This window comes from Lactuca serriola, chromosome 6 (genome assembly GCF_051521515.1).
Source record: "Lactuca serriola cultivar US96UC23 chromosome 6, Lser_US96UC23_V15, whole genome shotgun sequence".
Lineage (NCBI taxonomy): Eukaryota > Viridiplantae > Streptophyta > Magnoliopsida > Asterales > Asteraceae > Lactuca > Lactuca serriola.
The window spans coordinates 130,650,565-130,662,739 of NC_136413.1; the positions used below are offsets into that span (position 1 = coordinate 130,650,565).

Below are 12,175 nucleotides of genomic sequence, written 5' to 3' on the forward strand. Positions count from 1 at the left end.
ATACATGACCAAGCTCTCGGAATCATGTGCAATGATGGAATCGATCAAATAGAGCAGCACCATAAGATGGAATTGATGTATTGACAACAATTGCAGGTGAGGGAAGAAAAAAAGATTTCATATTCGAGCTATCTGCAGGCTGGGAGGCGACATATGATAAGGAAGGATGTGGGTATTAGAGGCTGTCATGATGGTTAAGGGTAAGTCAATGGTAGTTTTGTACTTTATATGTTATGTAAACCTAATAATTCATAAGTAGCTTTAAGAAATTAGAATATGGGATTTTTATAAAACCTATTTTCAAACACTATATAAAAAGTTGTTTTAAAATGTCTCTTCTACTAAATGATCTTTGGTCTGACGGTAAGGAATAACACTTTCAAATGAGAGGTCATAGGTTCAAGTCTCACTAGGAGACATAGATGATATTTTAAGAATATCTTAGTTTGTCGGTTCAAAAAAAAATCTTTTCTAATACTCAAACACTTTTTTTTACTTATTAACTTTTTAAAAAGTTAATAAATTAAAAGTCATTTTCAAATAAATACCCAAACACCAAACCTTTGTAAAAAATAAAAAAAAAATTAAAAAAAAAAATAATAAAAAAAAAAAAAAAAGGTTTGAAATATTTGGTTCAAAATTCACCACATTTTATCAAACAGCCCTTCAAAACAATCATACTTAAAATTCATTTAAGGCACCATTAAAACGAATTTAATTTTAAAGGGTAAATTCATTTCAAGACACCCCTAATAAGATGAATTTCATTATAAGACATCCCTTAAAATGAATTTTATTTTAAAACATCCCTTAAAATAATCATCCTAAAAATTCATTTTAAGACATCTCTTAAAATTAATTTATCAAAAGCCCCTTAAAATAATCATCCTTAAAGTTCATTCATCCTTAAATTAAAATTCATTTTAAGGCACCCAAAAAATAATGTCATCCACTTACAAAAGCTCCAAACGAAGTCGACAACATAACGTGATAACGCCATCAAATAGCAAAAGTAAAGTTGAAAAACAGTGTTATCCACTTACTTTAGGACCCACTTCAACATTAAATGTTCATGTTAATCGATTCAGTTGCTTCCTGCACTTTCTCTCAACCTCGAAACAATGTCCTTCATGGACGATTTTGAACACCTTAAAATTCAACTGGAAGATATCAAATTAGCTACCAACAACTTCGGTCGTGACAAATTGATTGGAAGAGGTGGGTTCGGACAGGTATACAAAGGAGAACTCTCTGTTAATGGAAGACAAACCATGGTCGCTTTCAAGTGTCTAGATCGTAAACATGGTCAAGGAGATACAGAGTTTTGGAAGGAAGTCTTAATGCTTTCTCGTTACAGACACGAAAATCTTGTCTCTCTCATGCACTTTTGTAGTGAGGGTGAACAAAAGATCCTAGTTTACGAGTACGCATCTCATGGAAGCCTTGATGCGTATCTTGCTAACACAAGTCTCACATGGATTCAACGTCTCAAGATTTGTATAGGAGCTGCATGTGGACTAAACTACCTTCATGATCCTTCGGGAACACAACAAAGAGTTCTTCATCGGGATATAAAAAGTTCAAACATACTTTTGGATGAGAACTGGAATGCGAAATTGTCTGATTTTGGTTTGTCAAAACTAGGTCCAGCTAATCAACAACATACATATCTTATTTCGAATGTTGTAGGTACCCCAGGGTATTGTGATCCGTTGTATTGGGAGATGGGGTTTCTATCGAAAGAGTCTGATGTTTATTCTTTTGGGGTGGTTTTATTTGAAGTAATGTGTGGAAGATTATGCTTTGAATATAGTAATGGTCAGCTTCGAATTTTAGTGCGTATGTGGCAAAAGTTATATGATGAGAAGAGACTTGATGAGATTATATTTCAAGATTTGAAGGAAAACATGGATTCAGATTCGTTGAATACATTTTCATCCATCGCATATAAGTGTTTGAAGAGAGAGCGTGAAGAACGACCAACCATGGCTGAGATTGTGAAAGAACTTGAGATTGCACTTGATCAACAAGTAAGTTTTTTTTTTTTTTCTTTGTATTTAAAACGCAAAAAGAATTAAAGTAAAATGTTTATACAGGAGTTTTCTGAAGATGTGAGAAAGAGAGTGGACTTTGAAGAAATAAGTAAGATTCTAGATCTTGCAATACCTCCAGTGTCCTATAGGTCGCAAAAGGAACTCTTCTTGCTTCTCTCCAAAGGAATTCTTCTTTCTGGGGGTAAATCGGTAATATATTTTGTTAATTATGTCTTTTTCTGAAGGGCCGCATATTAATTAAGGAAGTGACAAATAATAAGATGCTAAAAAATGGTGTTGGTTTTTAGTCACACATATGTCACATTATTGGGATTCATTTAAGATCTTCTTCAAAAAATCCAAAAGACTACGTCAGAAATACCTATTAGGGCCCCACATTGTAACATTTTGTTGATATTCTAAATTGAATTTGTTTATTCTCAGTGGCTTTCGATAAATAAAAATGGTGAACAATGTGAAATGGTTTCTGCAGCAGAATCTATTTTCGAATATACAAGCGGATACGATTTATCTAAAAATTATGAAAAATCAAGGTCAGTTTAAATATCTATCTCTTTTGTTATCCTTCTATCTACTCCAAATAATATGACTTTTTAAAAAGTGTTTCTTTTATGAAAAGAAAATTACAGAGCATGTCCCTATAGTTTACAAAATTATGTAGTTTTCATCCCTAGAACTTTGTTTAATGATTGAGCTCTTAAAGTATTGAATTTGTTGCAATTTTAAGCTCTTAAGTATGGGATTTGTTGCGGTTTTTTGTCCTTGTAGTCAGTGGCGGAGCTTCAATCTTTCATTTGGGGGGCCGAAAATATAATTTGTATAAAAATTGGTGAACGGAAGGGGCCATAATCAAAATTTTATATTTCTGAACCTAATATGTATAAAACTAAAGTATAGGGACTAAATCTGCCAAAAAAATCAGGGGTGCCACAATCCCCTCTAGCCCCATATAAGATCCGCCCATGCCTGTAGTTGAGGTGTCCAAGTGAAATTACTAAATTACCGTTATCAAATTTTCATGCATGTTTATCTAAACCGTTAAACAATATCAAACCCTTACATAATAACATTGCAATCTTAGGCTATAACGGATGATCTCAGGAGGTTGTCAACTACATTCTATGTCTCTAATTTTCCTCAAGACCGAACAAAAGCGCATTGTGGAAAACTTTTGAAAAGTATGGCCTTGTGGTTGATATGTTTTTATGGCTAAAAGGGTGAACAAAGAGGGTAGAAATTTTGGTTACCGGCCTAGATGAGGGGTTGGTCGGAGGTAAGTTTAATCTTCATGCAACCAAGGGTACTCTCCGCTCGCCTCCCCCTATGATCCCTAATTCTCATATCTCCTCATGCATAAACATTCCATTTATATTCGTTATCTTTGTCAAATAACTTCGATTGAGTGAAAAATATGAAAATCATGGTGGTAGGAAAGACTTGAATCTTCCTACTCTTTTGAACATCTCCACCTTTGTAAAAATAAAGGTTTCTCATACATCTCCCTTAAGTGGTTGTGTGGTTTTTGAATACTCATCGACTGCAAATACTCCCATGTTTCGTTTCTCTTCCAAAAAAAAACACACTCATATTAGTTATATCTTCCCCAATCTTTCTCACTGGAGCGCTAATTTATGTGTTGAGGACCATATTGTTTGGTTAAGAACTAAAGGTGTTAATCTGAAGGAAAGATCCCCAAAATGTTTTATTCTGGTAGGAAGGAGGTAGGGAGAAGTGTTATCTATTGATCCCTATACTAAAGAGGATTTGATTCTCTGTAAAAGTATTGTTTGTGTTCGTTGAAAAGATCCTCATTTCATCTTCCATGGTGAATTGATTCTTATGGATGGGGTGATTACCATATTGAGCATCAAGGAAGTTAAAGGAAATCGCATCTTCACGATTATTCTTAAACTCGATTCAATCGAATCTTAATTCACTCTCTGATTCCAACGTATATTCTTGTTCTTAAGTATTGGTTCGATTTGGTTCATTCATATTTGTTTGAATAGGATCCTAAGGATGTTGGATGAAGAACAATTGCAATTGATGATAGATTCAGTTCAAACTTGTTTGTCGATAAATGGTTTTAGCGTAAACAAATAAAAAGTCAAAAATCTTGTTCTTGACAATTGAAAACGAAGAAGGCTCGATTTGTTCAGAAAATTAGATGGTTTGATCAATTTTATTGCATTTGAATTCTTGTGGAATCAATTCGATAGTCGCAGATGATTCGATTGTCAAAGCTTTAGGAACGAAGGTTAAAATCGAATTTTTTTGGGTGTTTCAGTGAACAAAAGTTTGGTTGTGACGGACGAAACTGAAAACGAAAGTAAATGAAATAAAATCAAAAGTGTTTTTGATTGATGATAATCGAAATTTTTAAATGTCAAATGTAATTGTGGAATCGAAAGTTGAAGGATTGTGTTGATGTCGAAAGTTGGGATTTCAATTTTGGAATCGAAAGTTATATGGAATGGATTTGAATGATGGAGTTTGAAGTTGAAAGTCCAGATTCAAGGATCGAAATTGTTGGAATCGAAAGTAAAATCAAGGTTGCAATTTAAAGTTTTGGTATCGAATTTTGATCAGGAGAGCTTGGATTTGAATCGAAAGGGATTTGTTTTCGATTTTGATTAATGACAGTTCAGAGGATATGACTCGACTTTCAAGCTTGATAAGCGAAATTGGATGTATGATTCAAGTAAGGAACAAAAGTCAATCTGTGAAGGGTCGAATTGATTTTTTGATTGTGAATTGTTGAACTCGATCTTTACAGTCGAAAGAATGGATTCGAGTTGAGAGAGTCTTTCGATTGTTGATAAAATCGAACCAAGTATGGAATCGAAAGTGATTTTGATTTTAATTAGTGTTTGCTTGAGTCGAAAGTATTTTGAGATCAATAGTCAAGAGCCAAAAGATTCATGGAATCGAAAGTGAACTGAGGTCGATTCAAGGGTGAAGTTTCGAATCGAGAATTGGGGTCTAGATTTTGTGGTGTTGGTAGTTCGACTATTATGGAAACTTGCTGGGAGTTGAAAGTGATTTCGACTGATGACATGTGCTCTTTCGTGTACAAGAACAACTTGGGGAAGAAGAGAATTGATTTTTATATATGGTCCCTCATCTTTCAACATTTTGACATTTTATACCCGGTTTCGAATCATGGGTATATTTCTGTGAAGTGGGAAGATATTTCGTTATTGGTCCCTGAAGTTTATGCAAAAATGCACTGTATAACCACTTTCGCAAATGGGTAAAGTTTCACATCTGGAATGAATTTGAAGCTGATTTTTCGCAATTGGTCCCTGAAGTACTTGCGAAAGTGGTTGTTTGTACCCAATTTTCGAAATTTTTGCAACTCTCACCAAAAGTCGAAATCTTCACAACATTATTTTGTTCTCGTCTTTTTGTGATTGTTTTTGGTGCAATATTTTTTGTGGTATATGAACAATGTATGTTCATTTTCAAGTTCAGGTTGTCAAAGATTTGAAGACATTGGTGTACCTTTTCGATTTTCTCGGATTGAAGAGTTTCATTTTTGTCACACATCGAGGGGGAGTTTTGTATGGTATATTCCTCGAGCATTTCTCATACCTTTTGGGTTTTATAATCATTTTTTATTATAAAAAGGGAGAAATTCGAAATGGGTATTCGAAGCTTTTTGGATATTCTTTTCCAAAGCGGATTTGAAGACCGGTGTTACTTCGAGGGAGATTTGGTCTTGATCGCTTGGTGCTCGTTTTGGATATTGAATTCGGGACATCCAATCCTAAATTTGAGGGGATAATGTTAGGATGCAAAGTTCTTATTGGATGTGATGTAGGCTTACCCTCTTAGATTGTGTAATGTGTTGAGCTTTTTCCTATAAATATGAAGTAAGTAGCTCCCATTTATGTAAGAACCCATATGAGAGATTAGTCTAGTGAGAGAAATATTTCATGACCCACTTTGTAATACTTGCTAGACTAATGAGAGCTAAAACCATTTTATTTACATCTTGTGTTCTTGATATTGTTTGATTCACATAATCATTACATTTCTGTATTCGTCATCTAATTGGGTCACTAAAGCATGTATTGTGGCATACCAATATCTACTCCTTCGAAGGATGACAAAATTGAGTTGTCATCAAAGTGGCATATCTATTTTTCCTTTATCTTCTAAAACTGTATTACGTAATATAATGCACGCATACATTATGTTTTGTAATCTTCTAGGATCACATGAACATATCGGGAGTTTGAGTATCTGCCAACACCCCTTAAGGATACCAAACGCTCATTCCATATACTTCATAGTTGCATCTTAGATCCTTTTAAACCCTAATCATTTATCGTTATTTGGGTATGTCAACGATTTGACAAATATAGATAATTCATTATATATCACATTCGTAAGACAGTACCCTACACATGTATGATACTTCATTCACTTGCAACGACACATCATACGCATTTCCAAAATATGTGTAACTGAATACTGCCGACTAATATAAAACATTGATGTCCTTGTTGGAACCCATGGCACCAAAGAATGCATGTCTTGTCCAAAGATCATAGAACATGATTGCTTCTAGAATTATCCTCGTTTCATTGTGAGCACCTCACATGTATTGATCATGATATGCATTAGGGCGCATTACTCACGCTCAATGAATACAATCAATGCTACCTAGAATTCCAGGGAACCCATGCTTATATTCATGTGACATGTATAATTGGTGGATGTCAAAGACAGTAGGTTTCTGAAAATATCGTTTCACGTAAACCATAACCATAGCATTATAAAACTTGTAAGCAATCTCTTGTGTGGTTTCCTCATGAATCCTCAAATACTTATCCCATGAATATGCTCTCATTTTGTATGTTAACTAACAAACTATGGTGGTGTATTTATGTATTGAAGATAAATCTTTCCTATGTCTTGCTTCCCATTTTAATTGAAAAATACGCAATTCGACCCTTTAAGTCATCAACTATATGTATGAATAATTCTTTCCTTATCTTGAACACTCATCTAAACATTCCAGCATACACAACACCATCGACAAAGCAGTTTTCTATGAGACAATTATGCTCAGCTTTACGATTTCTTCTTAAAGGACTTTTTCTTGTTCTCGAACAGAGACAAGATTTTTGACCATTTTATTCGAGATAAGTACATTATTTAAGGCTAACCAATTGTGAGAATGTGGAAAAAAGTTTGACCAATGTGAGGGACGGGAAGTATAGCACCATTACCAATCATAATAAATTTAGAGTTACACGGTGTTAGAGAAAGCATGTTACCTGAGTTGAAGGACATGTGAGAGTTAGCACCAAAATCCATGTAGTAGTTTTTGTTTGTCGGCGGTTGAACAGGCATGGCTTGAAATACTGAGGCTAAGTGAGTAAGTTGTTATAGGGTGGACGGAGCATGACCGCCGAAGCATGTTCCTCCGGTGTTAAACTGTTGCAGGTAAGTATGCGTAGGTTTTGAAGAGTAGTGGGGGGCTGAAATAGTTGCTAAGATGTAGATCCGAATCTAGAAGTTGCTGATGGAGAGCAACCAGCAGGCATAGGCTGCTACTAAGGGATCGGTTATTGAAGACCTAGCAGTTATGAATGCAGCGAAGACGGATATTGAAGTTGTTGTTGTAAAGCTATCTATTGCTATTAATACACACCGAGAGGCTACTGATGTGAGGGATGTTGTCCAACAGGTGTGAAGCCAGTAGGTTAGAAGGCAGCAAGTTTTTGCTGAGTCAATGCATTTCCCAATTTACCAACAAAAGTTTGTTGTTGTTCCATAGAGTTTCCATGAGCACCAATTTTTGAAGAGTTTCTTCCATTATTTCGGTTTTGGTCCAATGATTTTTGGATTTCCCGGTGGTGTTGGAGGAAGAGTAGAGAGCCGAACTTTGAGAGATGGAAGGATCATGAATGGTGTCGATGGCAGCCTCACGAGATTCATGTAGTAATAGCATATTTTTGGCTTCTAGAAACGAGGGAAATGGCTTCGTGTTGGTGATGACATCAACGATGCTATGATATGAAGATGGTAACTGTCTCAAGATTTGCATTACCATTTCAATTTCTATGATAGGAGAATCAACATCTTTGATATCATCATCAACATTCACCAGTGTATGGCAGAATTCAATGATGGAACTAGCATCCTTTTTGGTGTTGCGAAACTGATCCTGGAGTTGCAACATGCGATACATTTTGTTGTTCCAGAAAAAATCATCCAACTTATCCCAAAGGTTTTTAACAGCACAGTCATCACTACAAATTATATGAAGCAAGCTTGGGTCACGGGTGCTACAAAACCAAGAGTTGATGCAAGCATCAACAGAATACTATTCTCGTCCCCATCCCCGTTGGAACAGATTTAACAGATATGTGACCATAACATAAAGTACCTTCACACAAGTTAGAGAAGATTTGACACCATGGTTTATACTGAGACCCATCAACATTCAATTTGAAACTAAACTGGTTGTACATGTTGGTGAGAGTGCACACGAGACTTAATTTAGATTGAGATCGATTAGATATTGAAGCCTGGTACAAACATGGTAACAGTACCTTAGGTGTTGCAGCAATGGTGGATTTCGACAGGAGTGCAGCAATTGTAGAAACTATTAGAGCAGCAGTTTGCGAGACCCCAAAATGAAAAGAAAAGCTTCCTCAGGCAACGATTTGGGCAAAATGTTTAAGAGGCAGAAGTGTTCGATAGGACAGTTATCACCAGAGAACAAGGGACAACCAGGGCAGGAGGACAGTCAATGGAGATCGATGAGCAAGGGATTGAAGCAGAAGAAGGCAGCGTAGAATCCCCAAAAAATCGACCGGGGGAAAAAATTTGAGTCGTACGTATCTAAAAATAATTTTAAAATGCAAAATAAAAGGAAAAATCCAAATATTCTTTTTTTAATTATTATTTTCGGAACTTTAATTACCTAAAAATAAATAAAAAAATAAAAATAAATAACCGTCTTTTTTAAATATACGTTAAATATTCTAATAGAATATTAAACAGCAAATATTCTAATGTGATTTTTATAATGTTAGAATATTATACTAAATTTCTCAGATATGTAGAATATTCTATTTATTCTACTAGAATATGTAAAAGATGGTTTTTTTATTTTTTTATTTTTGGAAAACATAAATTCCGAAAATAATATTTGGAAAAAAATTTTTGAAAATTTTCAATTATTTTGCATTTTAAAAATGTTTTTTGTTTTATCTACCAAATGAATGGCTAGGATTGCGTCTCACGGTCTCACAAAATTAGTCCGTCTCACATGAACCTATATATATATATATATATATATATATATATATATATATATATATATATATATATATATATATATATAAACTCTAAAACCAGGGAGGCCCCTCTTAGGTCCGTCACTGGTTGTACCTCAACCACATGTATTGTGATATATGCAGATTTCCAAGTGTCGTATTTCATATGATAGATGGTGATTTTGGACTAGAAGCAGATACAAAATTCTTGTCCACACATGTCACATATACTATCAACCTTGTCTTCAAGCATCATCTTTGGGATAATGGGCCATATGTACCCTTTAAGTACAAACTGGAAGAGGAAGAAGAATATTCCACATCATGTGTTGCGCATCTCAGAGAAGATGGGTGGCTAATGACCGAATTATACCAATTCACTAGCTATCAGAAAGAACATAAATTTAGGATTCGGTTTGTGTGCCCATCCTATTATTCCCTACATCGTAACCTGGTTCTTGAAGGAATTGAATTTCGACCCGTAGAGCATGTAAGTTCACACTTCATAGTATGAAAAATGTATATTTGTTAAATTGCATATATCAACCATGAAAATTATGTACTAATATAATACCATATTGATATGCTTTGTAGGAGAAGCATCAAAATTTGAAGGATGAATATAATGTGGATATCAAACCCATTTCATCTTCTGAAATAGAAAAAATGTCATGTGATCATCCAGAAATAACCAAGTGGTTGGAAGATAGAATGCACTCCACAAGTAATAAGGAACTCTTATGTCTTCTTCGTAAAGGGTGCTCCATTAATAATGGTGAAAAGGTAATTAACTCTCATCAAGTAGAAAAAAACATTCATGAGTCGAAAAAAATGGACCATAATATATAGTACGACTATTGTAACTAAGAGCACACAATTTATTTCATCAGTTATCATAACTTTACAAATGATTATGTTAAGTTAATTCTCATGAATTATCACTTTAGAGTTTGAATAATTTCAAATGATAATGCAACAGGTTTACTAATAATCTACACTTTATTAATGATCAGTGGTTTTTTATTGACGAAAATATGAAGAAATGTCATATGCTACCTGCAAGAGCAATCTTACAAGAAGAAAAGTGGACATGGACGCCCCTACAAGAATCAAGGTTATTTGTTTTTTTCTCAATTCATATGGTTGCTAATACGATCTCTAACCCATAAGACTTTTTTATGCACGAAAATTGTGCAAAAAGAGGGTAAGGAATGATTCATCTCCAACATATAACACTATTTATGCACAAAAATGGTGCAAAAATAGTGCAAGGATTGATTCATCTTCAAACCATTACATCATTTTTTATATCAAAAAATATGTTCATGTTATATTCCATTTTTTTACTTATATAGTTGTCAAAACTCTCGTTTATTAATAACAATTTAATATAAACCATACTATTATAAGTAATAATCGTGTAAATACGACTCTACAATCAAATAAATTAAAACTGTATAAACATAAATTTTGAAGAACCAAAACTGACACATGAAAGTTTAACACAATCTTGGTGTTATAGTATTTATTTTCCACAAAATGGTGCAAAAATGATGTTGGAATCGAACAAAATTGTGTAAGAAATTATGCAAAAAATAGGATTGGGTGTTTGAGTCTCTATCTACTACACTAGATTCATCTCTATATACGTTGAAGCCTCCTATTTCTTCTCAAGGAATCTTTTGGACATAAAATCTAAGATTCCATGTATCCTATACTATTAACTACAATCAGTTTTTACAAGTCTAGATTTGAATGAAACATATGTTTTTCCTACTTTGCAGATTTGACATGGTGGCAGAATCGCAAGACACAAACTCTTTTTCTATTGCTTGTGTAATCGAATCCCAGCTACTATCACCTCAAACAACTTATGCAAGTTACCTCTTGTACAAACTTCCTAAAAATCATCACTCAGTGTTTGAGGGACCAATAGAAGTAGAAAACATAGATCTCAAGATTGACTTTATAACACATAAACGGCTTATATATTTAATTACTCCACCTCATGTTCCTATTATTAGACCCCAGCTTGATCATTTGTCTCAATCCCCATTAAGTACTCGCAAAATAAAAGGTCATCCAAGACTAAGGGAGGATGGTTGGATGGAACTTAAAGTGTGGGAATTCCCGGGAGATTTTGCAACAACTATTTCAATGCGTACGTGCTTCAAAAGTTGTGATAAATGGAAGTTTACGGGTTTTTCTGTTCAAGGAATCGAATTTAGACCATTGTAAGTTTTGTTAAGATTTAAATTTTGGTGGATGATCTTTGTGTTAAATATTATTATAAAAATGCATTATATAATAATAATTGAGTTTTGTAATAAAGCTATTTTGGTGCTTATATGTTTTTTCATCCTATAGAGCCCTCTCCTGTTTTGGAAATCAGGGTTACGAATGCTTGGATTACTAGAGTCATAAATTACACTTTCAGATTAAAGCATGTCGATGGTACACTCGAAATCTCTAATCGGATAAAACTTGATATAAGATCAAGAACAGACAATGATGGATGTTATATCTTTTATTGTACCTGTGGAAAAAAAAATGACCAAAATAGGAGATAACTCCCTTGTCCCAACACTGTCAAAAACTACTATATGGCACTTTCGACCCCAACCAGGAGTTATGCCCCTTAGACACCACCAGGGTTGCCACCACTTGAACCCCACTACCAAGGGCGTTGCCCCCAGACCCCCGTGGTTCAAGGGGCGAAGCCCCTAAATAGTAGTATAGTTTAAAGACAAAACTGCAAAAATGGTCCCTGTGGTTTGCATTTTTTTGGGGGTTTTAGTCCAAACCCCGAATTTTCTGGATTGG

At 34.4% G+C, this 12,175-nt stretch overlaps 1 protein-coding gene across 1 annotated transcript; it reads left to right on the forward strand.

The window, feature by feature from the left end:
* The first annotated feature begins 1,056 nt into the window (after window positions 1-1,056).
* On the forward strand, window positions 1,057-11,699 carry LOC145056822 (uncharacterized). Its single transcript, XM_079004546.1, has 7 exons — window positions 1,057-2,030; window positions 2,097-2,243; window positions 2,478-2,587; window positions 9,497-9,842; window positions 9,947-10,135; window positions 10,366-10,466; window positions 11,137-11,699. The coding sequence occupies exons 1-7, from the start codon at window positions 1,122-1,124 to the stop codon at window positions 11,588-11,590; spliced, it is 2,256 nt and encodes a 751-aa protein (XP_078860672.1). The 5' UTR covers window positions 1,057-1,121; the 3' UTR covers window positions 11,591-11,699.
* The last annotated feature ends 476 nt before the right edge of the window (window positions 11,700-12,175 follow it).